The sequence below is a fragment of the Rhinolophus sinicus genome, chromosome 17, assembly GCF_057876585.1.
Source record: "Rhinolophus sinicus isolate RSI-liver-muscle chromosome 17, RSI-T2T, whole genome shotgun sequence".
In the NCBI taxonomy this organism is placed as follows: Eukaryota; Metazoa; Chordata; class Mammalia; order Chiroptera; family Rhinolophidae; genus Rhinolophus; species Rhinolophus sinicus.
Genome location: NC_142517.1, coordinates 206,391,490 through 206,415,795, shown reverse-complemented (window position 1 = coordinate 206,415,795; position 24,306 = coordinate 206,391,490). Strand labels below are relative to the sequence as shown.

The following is a 24,306-nucleotide window of genomic DNA, read 5'->3' as shown; positions in this document are numbered from 1 at the left end:
GCATTTTTCAAAAAATAAGCTTGAAGGATGCCAAAACTGTATGTTAAATTAAATATTAGTCTATTATTATACATAGGCTTTTAATGTACTAATAAAAAGTAAAACTTTAACACCCGTATTTGCAAAAAATAGGCAAGAGGCAAAAGGTAGACACTGTTTGCTTAGTTTTACTCTTTATGCTTTAGTCATGTCTAACTGCAGGCAGCTCCAAGATTAACTAGCCTTGTGACCCTGGACAAATCACTTTACCTCTAAAAAAAGTATTTTCCCCCATTGGTAAAATGAGGGCTTGAACGTGAGTACTTGAACTAGAGCACTACCACTAACAAGGAAAATGTTAATCTCCAATCTTTGATTCAATTGAAATTATTCTGAGAAAGCACAAAATATAAAACAATGAAATCAGAGCTAATTCTAGTTCATCAGAAATTTGGACTGTTGAGAGGGTATATGGCTTGGAACCTGACCTGTTCAGCTACCTCTTGGCACATCCCCTAGGCTACCCCTTCAGGAAGTGCAGAGAAACAGTTTGAACAAGAGCTGAGCTCCAAGTATTAGTTAGACGGCTGGATCTTGATCGGGCCTTTTTAAGCTGAGGTTCTTGGAGGCTATTAGGGGTTGCAAACTTGAATACCTTTAGGAAGCAGTCAGGTAAAGGAATGAGAAAACTTGGGCTGAAAGCAATGGGGATTGAAGCAAACTGGAAAGCTCATGTCTTATTTAAAGAGGACATGTTACTAGGGGCGTAGGTCTAGGGTCACTAGGTAATTTTGTTTTAAAAAGCAGACTTGAAGACTTGAATCTGGATTTTGAACAAAAGTTTGCAAATTTTTCTAGGTAGACAAAACAAAACACATGTTTAAGTCAGATTTGGTCCAGGGGCTGCTGTGTTGCAGTCTCTGGTCTATATGGTAACAGTGTCAGGGCCGAACCTCAGGACTCTGAGACGCAGATCTTTTAGTTTATACAATATAGACCATAAAAATGGGGCAGTCTGTGCCTAGCCACCATCATAATTTGATTTCCAATTCTGGATCCCTGCTGTTCACATTTCACTTTGCTAATCTCGGTATCTCACAGAGGCCATGTGCATGTTTTGCTTGGAGTCAGGAAGTGAGTATCAACTTTACTAAACCAAAAAGCATTTAAAGTTTTTATAAGAATCAGGGTTCTACTGCCCAACCAAATAATCTAGATTTTCTGAATACTCCACTACAGATATTTAAGATTTTATCTGGAAAAAAAATCAGGCATACTTTAATTTTGTTTTTTCCAATAGGAATGAGTTATATACACTTACTGTTTGCTTGTACTCTTCTCTACTCTAACCCCACATTCACTGAATGCTTACTACATGTTGAAAGTTTTGAACAAAATACTGAAAAAGATCCCAAGGAGCCTCCAGTTTAGTACAGAAGACAGATAATTCAAAAATTAAAATAAGGCATAAAAGTACTTCTGATAGTTATAAACCTGGGTACTGGTGGGAACATACAGCCAAGAATGTGATATCTGATCAAGTTTTGAAGCTAAATTTCCTTTTATTTCAATGAAACCTATCGTCTTCAAACTTAGAAACTAAACTAGCCTCTTGCTCTAATAGTCCAAGTTTCCGATAAAAGAAGGGAGAGTTTATCCTATTGATAGTGTTTACACAGTTTTACAAACTTCAGTCATAAATCTTAATCTTCAGCTTTTTTCCCTGAAAAGACCAAATCATTGAGCGAGTTCCCATAACTTTGCTCATTCCTCTGAAGTTGCCCTCTCCACATTTTTTCTGTTACCACTAACTTCTGAGAGACAGACTGCAGGACTACAAATTTTTCTAAGGTAGTTAGCATAGTTTTATAGGAGGATAGGATAGTAAAGGAAAATGGGGTAAGAGAATGCTTTTATGCTCATAATAGTGAACATGACAGTAGACTTCTATGTGCTAAATACTAAAATACCAAACGCAAAAGCCATTATAAATAGAGAAATGAACAGAAGCATCAAAATTGATTGGTCCATGACAAATCAAATAGACACTTGCAAAAAAAGAGGTAGAAGGAGAGAGGAGCTGCAAGAAGGAAGGAAGGAGGGGAAAACAGATTGAACTTCTAAAGCTGAAACAGAGAATTATCCTCCCCTAATTCTAACACAAACTCTATTATAGTAAAAACTGGCAAAAAAACTGTAGTTTATTAAATCAACAAGTAAAGGGTTGTAGTTTATACCCACAAACTTCAAAAAGTGGCAGCTAGAAGGAATAAAAAGACTGTGGAGTAGAAAAATGTCACTCTAAATCTTACATTAAAACTAATTATCAAAAGTAGCCAATCTGTAAAGGCTACATACTATATGATTCCAACTATATAACATTCCGGAAAAGGAAAAACTAAAGCTATAGAGACAGTAAAAAGATCAGTGGTTGCCAGGGGATTGTGGGGAGAGAGGGAGGGAAGAAAAGGTGGAGCACAGAATTTTTTGGTCAGTGAAACTATTCTGTATAATACTGTGATGGTAGATATATTTCATCATGCATTTGTCAAAATCCAGCGAGACTCAAGCCGAATGTAAACCAGGCATAAACTAGGGACTGATAAAATCCAGCCAATTAAGTGATAAATCTTAGTACAGTACCCAGGAATAAGCAGCAGCAATAACAGAAATGGTGGTGAACACTGAATCCATTTCAAGATATAACTAAGACTAAACTGAGAGAGCTAGGATTTCACAAGAGAATGTAAATATTATAAACCATGACAATGGAAACATAAAAATATTGGAAGGTGGTAAGGAATGAGGAAGAAACTATGGCATATCAATCTGTGCAGTTTAGATGCGTCGAGAATTGAAATGTTTATACTTTAAAGTATCTATGGCATATTTTCCTTATTTACACACAGCTGCAAGAAACTGTCTTTCAATTAAAAGAGAAAAAAGAAATTGTACCCAACACTAAAAATTTAAGTCTCAACTTCTTGGAAAATTAAAACAAAACAAAAACATCTCCACTAGACAAATGGATTAAAAGAGAATTATTTGCCTTAAAAACTTAGAAAAGTGCACCAACGTCCTAAGAAAAGAAAAAGCAAATAAAAGGTCCAAGCAGAAATAAAGAAATTAGAGAAAAAAGAGAGTAGCATCAGAATACAAACAAACAAAAAGTGAAATCTCTAGCAAATCTAATGGAGAAAAAGAGAAAGAAAAAAAAATTAGAAAGGAGACAGAGATTTTAAAAAAGCCATTAAGGGAGATTATCTAAAAGTATAAAACAAGGACACTGAAAACCTTGATAACGATTAAAAAACACTCAGCATGTATAAAACCTAAAGAGATTTAATTAAAAAAAAATCCTTAAAAAAATATGTATTTTCCTTATCTCCTTCACTATAAATATACATACATTTCTAGTTGACTAAGAAAAGAATAACTGCCATAAATATGGCTAACAGTGTTTTAAGTGAAAGAAATGCAGATGGCTAATAAATTTGAGGAAATGTTCATCTAATAACAGAACTACTATGAAACCATGAGATACTATTTTTCACCTTTCAAATTAGCAAAGATTAACAGAAAAGATTATATTCTACATGGCTAAGGTACAGTAAGAAAAGGAATCACATACTGGTACAATGAAATAGGCATGCTTGTTCTCTTCTACCCTATTGAAACGTCACCGATAACAACAGTTAAGGAACATGTCGAACGAACCCCAAGTCCAAGGTACTTAAGCACACCATTCTACCGTGGAAGGGCAGTCTGCTTCTTTTGAAATGAACCACACCGCACAGTGCTATGTAAGCATTTATCAGGCAAATATTCCATGTATCTTATTTTAGGATGATTTGGTTGCTAGAATTTGTCTAAAACCTAATGTTTCCTCAAAAAATTTCCAATGTCAACTATTTAAAACTGATATATATTAATAAAATTAAAGAAAAAAAAACCCAGCCAACACTCACTGAGCACTTTACTAGGTGACAGGCACTATTATGTTTCCCCGAAAATAAGCCCTAGCCAGACCATCAAGTCTAATGAATCTTTTGGAGCAAAAATTAATACAAGACCCAGTCACATTACATCACATCACATCACATCACCTCACATCACGTCTTATATTAAATTATACATATATATATACATATATACATATATATACATATATATATATATATATATATATATATATATTTTTTTTTTTTTTTTTAAGATTTTATTGGGGAAGGGGAACAGGACTTTATTGGGGAAGAGTGTGTTCTTCCAGGACTTTTATTTTCCAAGTCAAGTTGTTGTCCTCTCAATCTTAGTTGTGGAGGGTCCAGCTCAGCTCCAGGTCCAGTTGCCGTTGCTAGTTGCAGGGGGCGCAGCCCACCAACCCCTGCGGGAGTCGAACCGGCAACCCTGTGGTTGAAAGGACGCACTCCAACCAACTGAGCCATCCAGGAGCTCAGCAGCAGCTCAGCTCAAGGTGCCGGGCTCAATCCCAGTTGCAGGGGGCGGAGCCCACCATCCCTTGCAGGACTCGAGGAACTGAACTGGCAACCTTGTGGTTGAGAGCCCACCGGCCCACGCAGGAATCGAACCGGCAGCCCTCGGAGCCAGGAGCACGGAGTCCCAACCGCCTGAGCCACCGGGCTGGCACTTAGATTATATTATATTATTATTATACCCAGTCTTATATAAAGTAAGACTGGGTCTTTCTTATATTAATTTTTGCTCCAAAAGATGCATTAGAGCTGATGGTCCAACTAGGTCTTATTTTCAGGGAAACACGGTAAGCACTATTCTAATTGCTTTACATGTATTTTCAATCCTCCCAACACTATGAGGTAGACTTCATAAGACAAAAAAACAGACACATAGAGGGGGAAATAACTTCTCAGGTTATATAGCTAGTATACTGTAAAGGGACTGGGATTCAAACTCTAACAGTCTGCACTCAACAACTCTACTACTTCCTATAAACTGTAGTCTCTAAATTTTCTCCAGGAATAATTTACCCCAGACTCAATTTACACTATGTCATATAGTTATTTCATTAGATTTAGTTTAAATAGATAAATAAATCTGGAAGACTTAAAATCATTTACCTGCATCCAATATTCCCTGGGCCAGAATAGCGCCAAACTTGGCCATGACATCATCGTGTTTATCATTGATGACTTTGGAATACAGCTGTCTGAACTGATTCACCTGAAGGAACAAGAAAAAGAATTATATAGTCTGATTCTATTCATATACTGTGTCATTTTAGAGCAGGAAATAACTTGCTCAATTGGCAATGAAACTTGAGTTCTGAATTTCACAACATTCTAAAAGAGAGGGTATGGAGCAGAGTTGAGGGCAACACAGTTCCACGGTTGAAATCATGGAGTTAGGACTTTTCTGGTGTGGGAGCACCAGTTCTGTTTTCAATTCTCATGCCACAGTGGATGATTCAGACTCAAGGGAATGTTGAATTCGATTTCATATGGCACCACTGTTAGTCAGCAGGCTTAAACAGTTCAAGGGAACAGTAAAGCTTTCGTTGAACTGTGAATTACAGCTATTCTGCTTACCATCAACCTTACAGATTTCTTAACAGGCACGGTCCTTTGGGTCTACCTTAAAGTAAACTACCCTTCAGTGAAATTGTGTGAGGTATATTTTGGATTAAGTGTATTCACACATAAAGATTTTCATTATGCACACACATTAATTTTTTGAGGACATGTCACAATAATTACTCTTATTAAAAGGAACAAACCAAAATGAAACATGTGCTGACTCACTTAGGATGGGATTACTGGTAATTTTTGTTTGCTTTATTCTTTTCTGCATTTTCTAGAATTAACATATATTACTTTTACAATTAGAAAATATTTACAGAACATGTTATTAATATACTTGTGATTCCTTTAAAAGTGTATGGATGACAATAAGGCAACTATTTTATGCTTCTTCTACATATTCCACTTCTGTTTTCCCACCAGTGCTTTTCAAATGGCAGGCACCCAGGAAGCACATGATCACGGAGCGCCCCAAATCTGCCCAAAGCAGAAAATATGAATTTCCTAATGTGATGACTTTATATGCATTAAATATTCTTTCAGACTCTCTTCCCTCTTCATTCATCGTGGTCTGCCGGGCCACACTGTGATGTAGGGCAGAGTCATATAGAATCAGACAACCCTGGCTTATAAATACTTCTGCTCTTACAGTAAGCTGTTTGGATAAGTTACTTAGCTTCTCTGGGTCTGTTTCTTCATCTCTACAGGGATCATAGTACCTACCTAACATGGCTGTTGTAAGGATTATGTGAGATAATATTCATATAATGTAATATGTAAAAGGCAGTTTATAGTTCAATAAGCATGGCTGTCTTACCTTACCAAGTCAGAATCCTACCAGTCCTATTATCTCTGCAATCTAAATACTGCTAGTAAAATTATACTCCTTAAAACATGGTTCTCGTTTTTATTCACAGGCAGCAACAGAATGTGATGGAAAAACAATGAAGCAACTCTGCCACCACGCAGCATATAAGCATTAGTAAGCTACTGACTTCTCTAGCTCTTACTTTTTCTAACTATAAACCCCAGCATGATTAGATCATCACAAAATTTCTGTCAAGTTTTAAAAATCCAAAGGTTTGATGCTTTTATTCTGGTTCAACAGGCCAAATTCCTTTGATTCTGAACTTATTTTAGAAGAACACTTACATTACCTTATATAGGATGGAAACTTTATGTGCTAAAGATTTATGAAATAGTTCAAGAACTTATAAAAAGAAACATTGGACAAAGCACTGTATGTATATTAGAAGGAAGAATTTAAATACAAAATTGCATCCAAAACAATAGGCAAACATTCAGTGAAATTGAAAGATGGATAAAAAAAAAAAAAAATCAATGCAAATACATATAATGGGCTTATCTAAACTTTTTAAGCATAGCTTTAATATTTTATTTTTCAATTACAGTTGACATTTAATATTATTTTATATTAGTTTCGGGTATACAGCATAGTGGTTAGACATTTACATAATTTATAAAGGGACTGTCCCCTCCCCAGTAAGTCTAGTACTCACCTGGTACATACAATAACTACGTAATGCATAGTTATTACAGTATTACTGACTGTATTCCCTATGGGCTTATCTAATTAATATTAAGTATACTACTTTAAAAAGCTAGTTTTTAATAATTAAACAAATTTTCTTCACATTTTATTACTTATGCAGCAGTAACTCAACTCTCACTCTTCTTTGTAAATAATCATTATTTTAGTAGGTTAGGATAGTATCTTAAATTTGGAGTCAACTTTGAGATCATCTGGTATACTCCCTCTATTTTACAAATGTGAAAACTGACGTAAAATAGGTGAAACGACTGGCTTGCTTGTGATCACAAACAACTAACTGCAGTCATGGCTAGGATCATGATTTTCTGACTCAACTTCATTGTTATGAATAGTCTGCCCCCCACATAAGACCAAGTAGAATTTGTAGGAGAAAATCACATTAATTTTCCATTTTATAGTATGATAATCCCACAGATGAGAGAAAGTTTCCTGTTCTGCATGATCATCTAAAATCTTAACATTTCATGTTTTTAACTCTATACCGTGTACTGTTGGGGGGGCACTCTGAAATGTCAGGGAGAAAAATTAAGGATGGGGAGAGGTAAGTAAACTTTCTTGGAGTCATTTCTGTTGGTGCTCATCACCTGGTTATGTCTCGTTCTTTCTAGTTTCTTCTTTTTTTCCTGAACATAGAACTGTAGCTGCACATGAGGGATCAGTTTGAGTTTCTATTTTTTTGTCTTTTCTCTTTCTATGACATTTTATCTGCTCTTATGATTGAACTATAGGTCTCTAATTCCTTCCATGAAATCCTTGAGGCCAGATGAACTTTGGAATTCAGAATTTAGAAAGCTAACAGGGCGCATACGCCATATTGAGATGGGATTATGCAATACTCTCAGTGTAGTGTGGGGGCAATAGCCCATAATCAAACAAGGTAATATTTCTGAAGCAGCAAACTGATTAAAATTAACACTAAATGGGATAAAGGTTATCAATGAGTTTAGGTTTTGTAGCTGAACGAGTCCTTAAAAACAAATCTCTTTTAGTTTTCAGAGCTTTCTGGATTTTGGAGTTGCAGATACAGAGCTATGCACTTAATATGATTTGTTTGTGGCTAGTTCCCAAATCTCTTTCTTCAGTTCTGATTCTTTTCCTGTGCTCTCATCTTATGTCCAACTGACTTGCTATCATGTCATCTCAAACTCAACATACCTAAAACGAAAATTCTTTATTCTTCTTTCCTGGTATTCCTGTCAATGCTATCATGACTTTCCCATTATCAATATCCCAAGTAATGTTTTCAGCTCTTCTCAATTTTATCAGTACTATTTTGTTCATGGTAGTTGCTTGCAGCCTTTTCTTTACATTACCACTGACACTTAAAGTGATTATTACTGTATCTTAAGGTAATAATACAGTAATATAGATTACTATTTACGAATGTTTTATGGTGTAAAATACCACCATATAATATAAAATTTCATGCTTATAATTTCATCTTATAAAAAGTTCACACATTTCACTACAGAAATATTTCTAGGTTACCATGATGGCTCACAAAAGCCTAATCTACCCAAACTGTGATTTATTTTAGAACCACAAAAGCTTATCAAGCTTGGCTAAATATGATCCTGCTTCCAAAAAGGGTACCCTGTCAGTGGTGGGAGAAGTTTCCCTGTAGCAGACTTTAGGCCCGGTGATATTAGGTGAGGAGGAGCCAGATCCTATTCTTACACTGTGATATTTCTATCTGATTCTATGTATGATATTTACTATGTACAAGTCCAAATAACTCCTAAAGGTAGATTTCACTTAACAGGAAAAACAAAAGCTGGATCCTTCCTAAAGAGCAGAGTTGGGTTCCTGAAGAAAATAGCTCCAAGGACCGTTAATGTCCAAAAGACATTATTGTAGTTAAAGGCTCTGAATCTCTGGTCTAAGGGCTTTCTAAAGGGGGTTTGCAAGCACCCAGGGGTGGATGCATGTTCCTGGGTCTATGTTTGTGAGACTGAGTGAGCAAAAAACTGGCAGAAGAAAAGCAAAGATGTACTGGAGTTACTTAAACTAAGACTAGAATGTGTAGGGCCAAGTGTTAAGACCGCATTCTGTAAAAGGTAGTGACATATTTCATGATTACATAAAAGTCTTTCCTTTGGAAATGTCCATTGTAAATCTCACAAAATATCCAAAAAATGTCCCTTTTGGAGTCCTTTGAGGAGGAACTATAGTCTTGATGAAATTAACACTCGATCTTTGATTTCGAGGCGCTTCATTTTATTTCATGGACTAATTTACAACCTTGTGACTAGGACTCTTGCTTCTCTTCAAGCATGTTAACAGCTTTTTCTTTTCAGCAAAATGTCACATCCCACCCAAAGGAATATCAGTGTTGTCTTATTAGCAATTATTGGATAAAAGAGAGATGACAGAAACTATAATCCACAAAGTTCTTTATCATGTGTTGATAGCAGAAAACAACGAAATAGAACTTAAAACTCTTAAGAATTCATGAGCTGAGTAAGAATGTCATTCTCTGGGACAGTGTCTCCTGAAAGAACATATATAGTTTTGCTTTTGTAGGCAATGGGGGTACACACTTGACTTTCCTACCAGGTTTATATTAATGGCAAAGGCTACCAGCTATAACTGCATCTCAACATTCTTAATCAATACCCGAGATTCTGATACAACCTAAAGATGGAAGTGTGCATCACATAGTCACATCAGCTAAGCATTGGTTCAACAGTATTTTACGGAATGATTTAAAAATACTAATTATTTAAAATGTTTTCTTTTTTTGTTTTTTTCCTCATTTTTTCTAAATATGAAAAAGTGTTCTTTACTTATTAGAATAAGAAGTTAAATGCTTCTCAAACTGTACAGTCTACCCTGTCCTACTCCCATTCCAAAGGGCTCTGCCATTGTTGGTGCAGAGCTTATGATTGTAAAATCAATGAAATCCTACAGCAGAGGACAGGAAGATGTTAAAACATTTATCTTGTTCACAATGCAAATAATGTGAAACTGACATGTGAGGTCAAAGTGAATAAAAATCTACGTGTATATATTAGGGGAAGTGCTTCCCATAGCCTAAATTTCCTTCTTTAATGACATTACCTCCAACTGATAAAGATCAGCAGAGGATCAAATAAAAGATGCAAAAGCTACTCATATTATAATTGCTATATATATATATATTTTTTAAAAAAGCAAAAAGAAAATAGTCTCTGAAAAATTGTTTATGTTCTAGAAGACCAAATAATATTAATACAGAATCAGAAGTCTGATTCTATCTTTGTACCAATCCAATTTTTATAAGTCTTAAAAATGATTTTTACACAGAGAAGCACTGAATAAAGGAAACAAAAATGGTACCACCTGCTTAAAAACTGAAATCTATTAAATAAAGTTCCATAAAATGAGAATGAATAATTGATGAGTTCTGGAAATTTTTCTCCCTTCCCATCAACCTACTTTGCCGAAAATGAGGATGTTCTACATCTGCTTGATGAGGCAGAAAACAGTATGCCAACGTTTTTTTTTTCTGTTGTCAATTTTTTGACTGCTGCTCATATAGGAGTAGAATTAGTACAAGGCTGTTAATTGCCATAATTTTAACTTAAGAATTAAAAGATCTGAAACTGTTGCATAAATTATCACATCTATTTAATATATCAACATGGTAATTTTTAGTACATGTAAATATGATCTATGCATTTTCTCAATGAAATGAGAACTTTTGGCTCAGGTGCCAAGATACATTAGATATCAAACTCTAACATGAGGTCTGAGAGGTTGTCGTGAGGACATTTTAAAAGAAACGTCTCAAAATCTGTTAACAGAGTCATCTGCAGGGTGTAATAAGTCTTGGACTGTAGCAGAACATGTGATGAGGATTTCTACGGGAAAAGCTGGGCTGTGAGTCTTCCCCTCAGTCCAAGCCTAGAGATGCACTTCAGAGGAACCACTTGGAGAGCTTAATATGGTCAGTGGTCACTGTGCACTGACACCTAGCACATGAAGTAAGAGGCATTTAGCTTTTGACTGAGGCACTCGCAGAGAGAGTAGAGGGAGAGAGAAGGAAGGAATGAGACAGAGAGGGAGAGGGGCAGGCAAAGCTGCACTGAGAGCCTACTATACCTCTACCCACAAGGGGCAAAATATGCAGGAGTGTTTCTTTGAAAATGTTGGTCCAGATGGAAATGACATTCTATCATAGAATCTGGATGTACTCATTTCTAAACTGAGATTGTATGTACTATATAAAGTGACTGTAGGGCTGTTTATCACCTCAGAAGAATGGATCAAAGAAGTTATGGACTGCCTGAGTTTGCATCCTGTATCAGAGGAACAAGTTATCCCATTGAATAAATTTTAAAAGGACAGTAGAAGGCAAAAATTAAAGTTGATTTTTATGATTTCATCAACCCACAAGTTCTAAATTTTCAAGTATGGCTATATAATTGAATTAAGAAAGTGACCATAAATCTATAAAAATGCATTTAAAGAGTATTATGTATTTGAAGTTTCCCATACTCCTACCTCTTTACTTCCTATGAGTTCAGTGTTTACCACATCGGAGGTAAAAATGTCCTCAAAAGAAAAGCCCAAAACAGCTCTATTCCAGAGAATTTTTCTGTTGGCTCACCTTTGGACAAGTGATTTCGGTCTGCTGGATCATGATGAGAGCTGAAGCTATGAGTGCTCCTTGCCTCACATAGTTCACAGGGTCATTTGTCATTGGTTCTAGCAAATTAATTGCTTCCTGAAAACATTAAAACAAAAAACAAAACAAAAACCTTAAATAAAGTTGCATAGCTGGATTTTCAAATTAGTTACATCATTCTAAGTCAGTATTTTTATCTAACATTGTAGTAACAAGTTAATTTAAGACTAACTGGATGCAATAGTTCAGAACTGAGTATGCTTTAAGTATCAATATAATGATGGTTCATGAAAAGGAAACTCGTAGAACAAGAGTGCTCCCGTCTTGAGGTAAAAAGAGGTCAAAAAGAAAGGGAAAATGAAGTTAATGTTTGATAAGCACCCATTATTTTCTAGGCACAGTGAGAGGTATTTTATGTTATCCCATATAAGCCTCTCAATCCTAAAAATAAAACAAAAACAAAACAACAACAGCAACACAAAATAATCTTTATAAATAAAGAAACAGAGTAAGAAAGGTTAAGTAATTTGCCCAAAACCACATAAATAGCTAATAACTCAGGTCAGTCTGACTAGAAAACCTGTAATAACATCCAACTTCTTTCAAATACTAGGGTATGGTAATGTCTTAGATGATTTTACAAGACCTAATTTAAAAAATTAAATTTTTGAAAAACAAAAAACAAAGATAAACTCCCAAAACAAAAAGATTTTATTTGCTAGTAGAATGGTAAAACATTAAGTCAAACAGGAATAGAATTGATTTCACTTGACAAGATTTTCTAAAATATTTATTGGGATTTCCCAATACCATATCCTTCAAAATATCAGTTCGGGGGTGGGGGGGGGAGGAGAATTCCTTGATTAAATCAGTTTGGGAGCTCCTGCATACACACACAGACACACACACACACACACATGCGCACACACACGGTGCCAAACAATGTATACACATTTTAAGAAAGGAAAACTGTATTAAAATTGTAATACTCAATATATACCAATAACAAAAGATGAATACAAGTCACGTTTGACTTCTGCAATTACAAGAGGTGCTCAAAGTGGTCACCATTAGCGTCTAGACACCTCTGATTATGGCGAACTATTGCTTGAGAAACGCTGACCAAAGTGTCCATTTGTATACATTTTTTTGGCACCTCCACTATACATATAAATCACCTCCTCTTGAAGATTCAAATGTATATAGCATATCAAAGACTCTAGGAATGTACATATCCTAACAAAAGCTCCAGGAAGCCTCATTAAAGAAACCTTACAACTTTTGTTTATCCCAGCATTTGTACATTGTATTTGACCAAGAACTCTTTTAGCCCATAAAACGCCTGTTAACAACCTTCAGAACCTTTGTTAAGTGCCACTTTATAACATCTCTTATAAGGTCCTTAGGTATGAATATGAAGGAACAGAGCAACGGATTTACATGATTTTCAAACTTATTTCTTAATACAGTGTCATTTCTCAAACATCCTTTGTTCCAAAGCCAAGGAAAGGAAGAATAAATGGAATTCTCCTTTTGGGAAAACGACTTTAGATTTCTTTCCATGTGGATTTAGTCACGCACTGCTTAATGATGGGGCCATGTTCTGAGAAATGCGTAGTTAGGTGACTTTGCTGCTGTGCAAACATCACAGAACGCACTTACACAGACCTAGACGGTATATCCTGCTACTGTAATGTAATGCGCGGTACTTTTATACATCCGGCAGTGCAGTCGGTTTGTTTACACCAGCATCACCACAAACACGTGAGTAATGCTTTGCACTAACCCGATGTTACCATGGTTACATCGCTAGGTAATAGGAATTTTTCAGCTCCATTATAATCTTATGGGACCTAAACACCATTATTCAGCACATGATTATATTTGTTTTAAAAAATCAGAACTATTAACAGATAATTTATGTACTAGATAAATGTTTTCTTTCTCCCCACTTTTACGAAAAATGTAATGACATTGTGCAGAGTAGGTTTTTCAAACGTTACTTACATATTGTCAATATTGTTTATGAAATAGTCATGATAAAAATATAACCAAATTTCCAACTTATAAGTTAAAAGACACTAACTTTGCCTTTGAGGTATATGATGTAACATCAAAGATATATTTTAGAATAAAAGGATGTTCTAGGTTTTTAAGAAACAAAAATAATCAAAGCACCAAACTTTAGTCAGATAGGTATTGATACGTAAATCACACAAAGTATCTAGAAATAAAGCAGACTTGTTTAGTATGAGTAATAAAAATATTCATTGAATTAACTTGTCAGATGCTGTGTCTCAAAGAACATTTGCTCCGAGATATCATATTAAGTTCAGAATAATCTGGAAAGAAAAAAATCTAATTTACATTTAACTTATGAGGCCTGACATAAATGTCTACTAAAGATCTGACAGGGGAGATACTTAGCAAAACATTCAACTATGTTTTCCTTTGTTTATAGAACATATGTGTCCCAGAAAAAAATGAAGGCCAATTCCTATAAACTGCATTTTATATACCCAATGACATTTCTAATAAAACTGAAGATACATTCTCATGTAAGAATTTTTCACCCAAAAGAAATGAAAACATTTTAAAAACAACTCTGTGAGGGCAGAGACCATGTCCAACTTTTTCACCGTCATATCCTTAAATGATCATCCCTCCATCATTCATCTGACAAATATTTACTGAAATTCTATGTGCCAGGTCTGACTTTAGATTCTAGTAGTGAACACACCCTTCTCAGGGACTTCACATTTCAGTGGAGAGGAGACAGAAAATAAACAAAATAGGTGTAAAAATATGCCAGGTGGTGGTAAGTATTGTGAAGAAAAATAAAGCAGGGTAAGGAGACAGAATGAGAGTACTAGAAAGGGGTGTCTCCATAAATTTTTACACAATTCTTGCCACATGTAGTAAAAATGCCTATTGTAATTTCTAGCTTCAATTACGTTTTATATGATTAGAAAGTTATTTGTATCCAATACTAATAACGCTTTTTAGAGAAAAAGTCAAGCAAATTAAAATTTAATCCTGGAATCACTCAATAAACTAATAACTATGCTTTATTTTATTTTCGTTTGAACAGAGAAGATAAAAAAGCAACTCCTTCCCGCTGCTGTGAAGACACTGGGAACATAATCATGTTCTCATTCTCTGGTCCGTCTGTTCCGTCCTCCCTCCCTCCTCCCCACCTGTTAAAAGAAAAGCTCACCAAGATGTGTGCATGTGAGCTATAAAAGGTAAAATGTGATGTATATGTCACTGCTGTGAATAAAAAATACTTGGTAGTTAAGCAATAGTTTCTTAATGAATCTTACGACGAATTGTGTTTTCAAACCATCAACTTGCCTAACCCAACTCTCTCACTTTTGAGGGCTTAACAAATATCAGGTTACCTATTAAATTTGTGAAGAGAAAACAGGCAAACAACAGTTAAGTGATTTGCTAACAAAACAAAACAAAACAAAACAAAACAAAACAAAATAAAACAAAACCAAACCAAACCAAACCAAACGAATTAAACTGAGTTGATTTTGGTGGCCTCAGATGAGAACCTTGATTTCTACAATACTAATTATGCAAATTAAACATGTAAAATAACTGTGTAAAATGACCAGAGTAGTTCTTTAAAGAAAAAATATCTTCTTCTTTCTTTTTTAAAGAAATCTATGCTTTCAAAAGGGAAGTCAACAGCATTGTGTCCATATAGCCACCCATGTAATATGCTGGTTTGTTCTTAAGGGCCCTGAGCCATCCAGTATCGTAAAGTAAGGAAATTCTGGGAAGTTCTGTGAGGCAAGTTAAGTCTTACAGATCACATCACACTTGTGTTTTTACAGCTGTTACATAAACTTTTCTATGAGCGAAAACAGTCTGGCGCCAGGCAAGAACTACCCCCACTGGCATGGGGGGGGGGGGGGGCTTTACCTTATTTCCTGTACCAGCACAGCAGATGCCCAGGGCCATGGCAGCTCCGTAACGCACGTGAGGATTGTAACTCTCTGACAACAGCGAAACCACGCTGGGACACTGTTCAGGGGTCCTGATAAGAAACAGAGGAAGTGAAGACAGTGTTCTATGTTAACATATTTCAAATCCAGATGGAAGGATTTTAACCCATTTTCTAAAAGTTATGGGAAACAACAGTTATATTTAACACAGAAATTGCAGAATTAAAAATCTACAGAATTCTAATTATTGATATTATTAATAGAAATCTGTCTTCAACATTCAGAGAATATATGCAAAGAAAGAGGAATGTACCCGCGACTCCTCGACCACAACTCTGCATTACAGCGTTAATCAGTCACCCTTTCGTGCTTCCTCCATAGTGGGGCACAACCATGGGGGCACGGGGGACGCACGCTGCTTTACAGCCAATCTTATTTACTCTGTGTTTTGTTTCAGAAGACAAAAGTCATTTTATAAAGATTCCAGGATGTTTCCAAAGCTGCAAGAAAGACTGAAATCTGCCAGCATTACTTTGGTTGAATATTAAACCAGTAAATGAGGGCACTCTGATTTTTTTTGTCTTTAGCAATTATTTTTGTGTTAATGAGAACAGAGAAATTGTTCTTTTCTCATTTTCTTACATTTGTGACAAAGAAAAAAACCACAGGGCATCCTTGACTAATGAAGTATCTGATTCTAAAAGACTATCCAGTCATGGTGGTTACACTCACCGGGCAGCAGGCAGGGGTAGTAACTAGAAGAGAGTGTAAGGAGAGTTTATGGGAGGCTGGCAATGATCGTGAACACACAGGTGTGTTCAGCTGTGAAAATTCATCAAGCTGTAGGCTTATGACTATGAGCATGTTTTCGGATGTATATTATACTTCAATAAAATCTTTTTTTAAAAAAAAAGACTATCCTGAAAGCAGTTATTACCTACAGATCAATTCAAATCTATAATTCAATGCTGGAATTGTCCCCTAGCTCGAACTCCAGTGAGTGGTAAATTCACATTTCAAATGGAGTAGAGCCAAGTTAATGAAAGTAGAATTCTGCTATGAGAGAAAGTTGGATTATTTCCCCCTACAACAGAGTCCATACTCTTTCTTAAAAATGTTCAGTTTGACTAAGTTTCCTAATATGAATAATTTGGAAATAACACTAATGGCAACAATATGGAAAAAAAATTCGGTGCTGGGACAAAAGTAATATACTACCAAATGGAAGATCTGGGTGCTAGTCCTAGTTTTGCTAATTTCTTGGTACATGACATTAAGCAAGTCCCATTTTCTTTTCTGTAATTAGAGATAACTTTTTGCAGGAAGACAAAAACCAAATGAGCAAATAACTGAAAATATGGTAAGAACACATATGCTTTGAGTTAATGCATAATGAGATAAATGATAAGTTATAGAAGAGGAAGCCATGGAGTCAAAAACCCATGTTCAAGTTCTTGTTTTGTCTGTAAATAACTAGGATAATTGAGACAAGGTTCAATTAATCGAACAGTCTGGGGTCCCTTTCCACATCTGATAAAAGAAGGAATGGGACGAGCAGTTCCAGAAGGTGTACTCCACTTTACAATTCTATGGCATTTAAAAAATGAACCAAACATCAGATTTTAAATCAATGTTCATTACCAGTAGACCTTTCCTCAATGAAAAATATTCCTATGAAATTTAAAGTGATATTACACCAAAGAGACTGGAGAATTATTCTGCAACTTGTAGTTGACAGCACCATCATTTAACGTTCATTTTTCACTCCTGTCAGGCTAAGAACTTAACACTCAGTCCATAATTTGATGCCCAAATCCTCTGACAAACTCAAGCATTTTGTGACCTAATTAATTACAAATAATACCAGTCAAGATTGCACATGTCTTACACACAATGTGATATACAGATGATGTATTACAGAACTGTACACCTGAAATATATGTAACTTTACTAACAATTGTCACCCCAATAAACTTTAATTAAAAAAAAAAAAAAAGACTGCACATGTCTCAAGGGCCAAGGGCTGAGACTGTCTTCTATATTTTTTATTTCCCATAAATATTAGCACAGTGCTAGGTACTAAAGATAATTTTTATCACTTAGTAAAAGACAAAGGGAGCCAAACTAAATTCATATTTAGAGACTTAACCAAGTATTTTCTACCAGGCTCAAGGCCTAATGGTTAACCATTGGGAAAAATATCAAGCCCTTCATTGTTTCCCTTCCCCTTTAAGTTTATAATTCAGCTAGATAATAAAAAAAAGGGAGAGTTAACAAGTACCTGTGAGTGTTACTTCATAAGGGCTAAATGAATGTCTTTAAATTTTATGTGCTTTGAAGTTCCCAGTAGGGAGACCACATATAGGTCTAGAGAAGACCTGCTGTAAAAAATGAAACACACTGAAATAGGTAACTAAATTCTGATTTGTTGTTTCAATCAAATTTCTTGGCTTGTAGCTAACAGTCATCTTGCCAACATTACTATTTGTACAAACCTTCCCAGAGCAGGAACTGTGCAAGGGCATAAGCACAAGTCATTGCCACGTCACCCGACTATGCATGTATGAATTCCTTTCTTTCAACATACTGGCTATTAACCATTGTTTCCTTATTGAATATTTTCTGCGACCTCAACATTAAATCATATTAATAAATCAAGATGCTTTCAAGAATGTGATGTCTTTTTTCTAATCTACATTCACTAGAGGAGGAAAAATACAGCAATATATATATATGGGCAGAAACACTGTTCTAAGCATATGGGGTCTACCACAGTGGGAATCTGGTGAGGCCATAAACCTCAGGGTAGACCCTTGGTAGAATTATGAATATATAATTCTCATTAGGTAAGTGCCACAGGATTAACATAATGACACAGGAATTAAGAATATATACCTGTGCACCCCCCTCTCGTTCAACTCCCTATGAATGGATTCCAAATAGTTTGAGCAGCATCCTGAATTTTGAAGTATCCACTGAATGGCATAACCAAATACACCACAAACACTTCAATCAACACAGAATTCCATACAGAAAGAGGAATAAAGGGCAGCCTCAGCTAAACTGCTTCTTCCACCATGACCACAGTGGAAACTCACATCCTTCGATCATTTTATTCCCCCACTCCCCACATCTAATCTGCTACCAAGTCAAGTGAAACCCTTTAATCTGGTTTGTTTCCATTGCCTGTTTTAGGCCCTCATCATCTCTTCTTGGAAATAATACAGTGATTCCTTAAATGATCTCTCTGCCTCCTTTCTCTCTCATCTTCAAGTTGCTGTGGTGGACAGAACATGGACTTAGAATCAGAAAGACTTGGATTCCAACTCTAGTGCAGACATTTACAGAGTGGCAATCACTAAATCTCTGAGCCTTACTTGCTTTATCCATAAAACAATATCTGGTCTACCTTATTCATGCTGCGCAGAGTTGGTGATGATACAGAATACTATACTATAACCACTGAAACCTAGATCATAACCAGAAATTGCCTTCGAATCAGAACCAGAAATTTGGCTACTCAAATGCTATAGTTTGGGCTCTTATTTTTAAAAAAGGTAAGGTAACTCATGCCCCAAAGTTTACCCAAAACAATACAAAGCAAGTTGGATATTAAACCAAGAAAACTGGTTACATTAAGGGTTCTGACCTCCAGACTTCTCACCAACTTTTTAGGGAGCTAATGGCACACAGGACACTTACCCACTTGCCCCTCAGCTGTAGCAAGGGCAGGATATTCCAGGGAAAACTGACTCATATAGCAAAGCTTATCCTAAATGTACCTTAAAACTTCATTTGTTTTATTAATATGATCCCCACTTGTTAAAAAAGTAGTATACTCAGAATAGGGCATTAATAATTTCATGAGATTTAGAAAGTTTTTTGTTGGGAACATAAACACTGGGAGCTTAGTGCAGAGCTTTACCTAAAGACTGAAATAGGTTGTGAGGGCTATAAATTCAAAAGCACATAAAAAAATTCTTGTAGTTTCTCAGTCCAATAACAGTTCCAACTCTGACACATTCTTCAGGAAAGTGTTAAGACAAGGAATGACAAATACTTTAATAAATTAGCTTAAACATTCAATCTCTTCAGGAGTACAATAAAACCATAATATTCTTTGTTTACTTCAACTTTTCAGCAGGCAGTGCTAAAAGGACAAAAGAATCTTTCTAAGCAATGATCGGAATGCAAACATTCACTGAAAGCAAAACTTCTGCATATTAATCTTTATCCAGACATAGTATATATATACATATAGTGTACGTCTATATAAAAAATGTTAAGTAACAGTTAACAAATGAATAAATGATAAAAATTACATAATCACCATTTTGCAATGTGGAATGAATTAATGGACCTTAGCATAATTATCAATGACTGCTAACATCATGGAAAGAGAAATAACTAGACCTTATATGCACTGCCAGTCCTGCCCCTCCAGAGAGAGGAGAAAATTTGAATCTGAACGTGACCAAGCCTCTAGCTCCAACTATCAATTTACAGAAAATATAGAAGACCGAAAAACACATTATATTACACATAGGGATGCACTCAGCAAAATCCATACTGTTGGAAACTTGACAGTAATAATAACCTGGTTTCTTCCACAAATAAACTGCAAGGAGGGGAAAAAAAAGAGAGGTGAGGCAAGGCAAGAGATGGAGAGAAACCTACAAATTAAAAGAAAATACCCCCAATTTTAAATTCCATTAGGCCTTCTTTCAGTCATTTTAGGTAATTCTGACACTCCTTAAATCTTAGCTTTTCTTTCTTTGTTTCTTTTTTTAAAATTTATTGGGGTGACACTTGTTAGTAAAATTTCAGGTGTACAATTCTGTATTACATCATCTATAAATCCCATTGTGTGTTCACCACACAGAGTCAGTTCTCCTTCCATCACCATATATTTGAAGCTTTTCTATATAAACGTTTATCTCTGAGATAATATCACAAAATAATTCGTATAGTTTGTTATAATACCCTGAGATTAGCATTTCTAACAAACATTAAAATGACTAATTCTCAATCAGCAATAAAAGCTCATCTCTATGTCTCCATGAACCTATTTTGAAAAATAAATGTCTAGAAATGGCTAAGTCACAGGAAAAATAGTGGATTGTTTTGTAGGGTGGGGAAAGGTAGAAAGCAAAGAATTAAATACTTGGGAAATCATTTTATTAACACAATGTGTTATCTATGACTTAACCTTTTTAAATATTTATGTTTTGATACGTTGAGAATTTAGAAGTATATTTATTCAATTACAGATGTGCTGGCTGCATTTGTTTTAACAATGGAGCTACATATTGTGGGAATTCTAGCAACTTTTCCTGCACTCTTTTATATTTTTGGCTAGTTTATATATAAAAACAGTGACTATCATTAGAGGTTAAAAAGGGCCAGGAGAGATATACTTTTCTGGATTTTGTTTTCATCACAATACAAAAGAGATGCATAAAATATTCATTATCAAGAAAATAATAGAAAGAAGAAATGTTTTGCTTCCCAAATATACTTTTGTCCCATGAAACTATCCTAAGCTAATATTATTTGTAGTTTTTACTTTATCAGTTTAGTATTTACTGAATATCTACTACATGTAAAATACAAAACCACACAGATCCTGCTCCAAACTTTACAAGTTTAGTCCACCTTTAATATTTTCTTTTAAAATGGACTTTAGAAAACTAAAAATTAGTATAGTTTTAAACAAGCTTTTGGTATATTTGCAAATAGATTAATTTCTTTCAGGTGCTGCCAAAATGGGGGGTGAGTGGGGAGCATGATATCTCAAAGAGGTGAGAAGAAAGTAGATTCGTAAGATTTATATTAGTACAACGAAATTGCTACTTAACCATAATAAGAAACATGGCTCTTAACAATCTCAGATTGTATTCTTGGATCTAGAGAAATCTGTAATATTCAAAAAGTTATAGCATTATTAGCACACACAATCTTCCCCCTTTAAATCAGCAAACCAAGTCTTTCAATATGAGTGGGTTGCCACCAACTTAGAGATCATTAAAAGACTTTATTGGTATTGCCTTGATTTTATAAAAATGAGCACAAATACACTTTGATTCTCAAAAAATTTAATTCATTTCTGACATTTAAATAAGTGTTCTGATAATAAAAGTCCACTTCTAATAGCTAATTTCAGTGATTACTGAAGACCTGCAGCATCGAGCAAATTTACATCATAGATATTTATAATAAACTATAATTCAATTCCAAGTATAAGAATTCTTTTGATTAAAGACATCATCATTTCATTAAATTGTACTGTATCATTCCACTGATCTTTAAAAAAAAATCTCATTTTTCTTTTGTTCTTGACAAAAGCAGATACAGTATGAGCAGCTCTCTGACAATAACTAGGCAACAACCACCACCTAGGAAAAACTGTCAGAATCATTTTTTATAGTCTAGTCAAATACTTACAACAACCAGCGAAAAGCTTAATGAAGAAGCATGCTACTGCACTGTTGTAAGAGTGCTACACATTTTAGATTGTCCACCTACCACCTACATTCCCTAGACTGGAGTGGCAGTGAAGATGGCAGCCTGTGCTCCTGGTGCAAGATGCTAATGAGAGGAAGCAATACCGACCTTCTCAGAGAAATGTGGGTGTGCGTTTTAACCTGTCTGGTGGCTCCCTGAAAGACCAATGCAATAGCTTGCCTTTGTTTCACTCAACTTAAAGTGCTCTCAGGGCTGAAGCAATTCCCCAGGCGACATTTGCCCAAAAATATTTAAAGGCTAAAGTGCTGGCCATAGCAGCCTGGGGCAAGGCCTAATAGTCAGGACAGGCTATAAACAAACCGAAAAGCCTAGAAAGGAAGAGGCTGGGAAAGGGCAAAAGGGCTTTGAAAAGCTCCTGAGTATACCAGGGGAGTTGAGAAGATCCCAGGCATGCTCAGGGTTGGACGCATGCTCAGGAAAGGCGTGAGAGGACCCTGAACGTTCACCTCAAGCTCTGTACAAGCAGGAAGTGAGGGTAAAGCAGAGGGGTAAATGACTAGCTAATTTAAGAACTGAAAGAGTGCCCCAACACAGAGCCAATGTGCAAAGACTGGGAGAGTTTTTTTTCTTTTTCCTTTCCTTTCTTTTTTCTTTTCTTGGCTCCGAGTATTTAAGGAAACTGTCAAAACATTCGCTGACCACTAAGCTAATGGAACAGACTTCAGTCTCATGTATACATGAGAAATACAGACTTTACAAAACTACTTTAGAAAAGTCACTGAACAACCTACAATTCACAACAAATAGCAATAACAAGCCCTTGGAAGGGGAATCTGATTTCATGAGTTGCCAAATTATAATATTCAAAATGTTCAGTTTTCAACAAAAAATTATGAGGCATGCAAAGATATGAAAGTACAGCCCATTCACAGGAATAAAATAAATTAACAGATTTGGTCCCTGAGGAAGCCCAAGTATTGGACTTAAGTGAACTATCATAAATATATTCAAAGAGCTAATGGAAACCATGGGCAAATAACTAAAGGAAATAGAACAATATTTCACCAAACTGAAAACATCAATAAAGAGGTAGAAATTATAAAAAGAAACCAAATAGAAATTGTGGAACTGAAAAGTACAATAAGTGAAATTAAAAATTCACTAGAGGGGGCGGACGGATGGTTCAGTTGGTTAGAGCGGGAGCTCTCAACAACAAAGTTGCCGGTTCAATTCCTGCATGGGATGGTGGGCTGTGCCCCCTGCAACTAACGACTGAAAATGGCAACTGGACTTGGAGCTGAGCTGCGCCCTCCACAACTAGACTGAAGGACAATGACTTGGAGCTGATGGGCCCTGGAGAAACCACTGTTCCCCAATTCCCCACTCACCAATTAAAAAAAATTAAAAAGAAATTCACTAGAGGGGATTCAGCAGCAGAAGTGAGCAGGCAGAAAAAGAATCAAGTTAGGTTAATTGAGAACTGAAGTTAGGTTAATTGAGATTATCCAGACTGAGGAGCAAAAGGAAAAAAAGAATGAAGAAAAATGAACAAGAAAGCCTGAGACCTGTGGGACACCATCAAGCATCATCACCAACATACGTATAACGGGACTTCCAGAGGGAGAGGAGTGGGACAGAGGGACAGAAAGAGCCTTTAAAGAAACAATGGCCAAAAACGTTCCAAATTTTGATGAAAGAGTAGAAATGTATCAAACTCCAAGTGGGATAAACTCAAAGAGATCAGTGAACAAAAGACGACAAAGGCTACATTCTAGCAGGAGACAGACAATAAATAGTAAATGGTAAAGTAAGTTAAAAGGTGAAGTACTAAGGAGAACAAAAAAGGCCATCAAGTAAGGGATACTGGAAGAGCCAGGAGGGCACACTGCAGGATTAATTAGGGTACGCTTCAACAATGAGGTGACATTAAAGCAAAGAAAGGAAGGCAGTGAGGGAGCGAGCCAAGTGGCTATTGGGAGGAGTGTATTAGTGGAGGAAACAGCTCCTGCAAAGTCCTTATGGTGGGACAGACAGTGCTTGGTGTGTTTGAGGAACAGCAAGGAAGCCGATAGTTTGAGTGTAGTGAAGACGGGGAAGAGTACTTGGAAACAGGGTCAGGTCACACAGGACATCATAGGAACTTTGGCTTTTACTGTAAGTGAAGACCAT

The 24,306-nt window shown here is 35.8% G+C and overlaps 1 protein-coding gene across 2 annotated transcripts in view; it reads right to left on the bottom strand.

Annotated features, from left to right (window-relative positions):
- Window positions 1-24,306, bottom strand: part of PSMD1 (proteasome 26S subunit, non-ATPase 1) — a 92,213-nt gene that overhangs the window by 12,301 nt on the left and 55,606 nt on the right. For both annotated transcript variants that reach the window (XM_019739782.2, XM_088794183.1), the window contains 3 exons: window positions 15,650-15,764; window positions 11,699-11,815; window positions 5,076-5,178 (listed from right to left, as the gene is read on the bottom strand). In XM_019739782.2, the coding sequence (XP_019595341.1) occupies window positions 5,076-5,178; window positions 11,699-11,815; window positions 15,650-15,764 (335 nt within the window). The remainder of the gene's footprint in view (window positions 1-5,075; window positions 5,179-11,698; window positions 11,816-15,649; window positions 15,765-24,306) is intronic.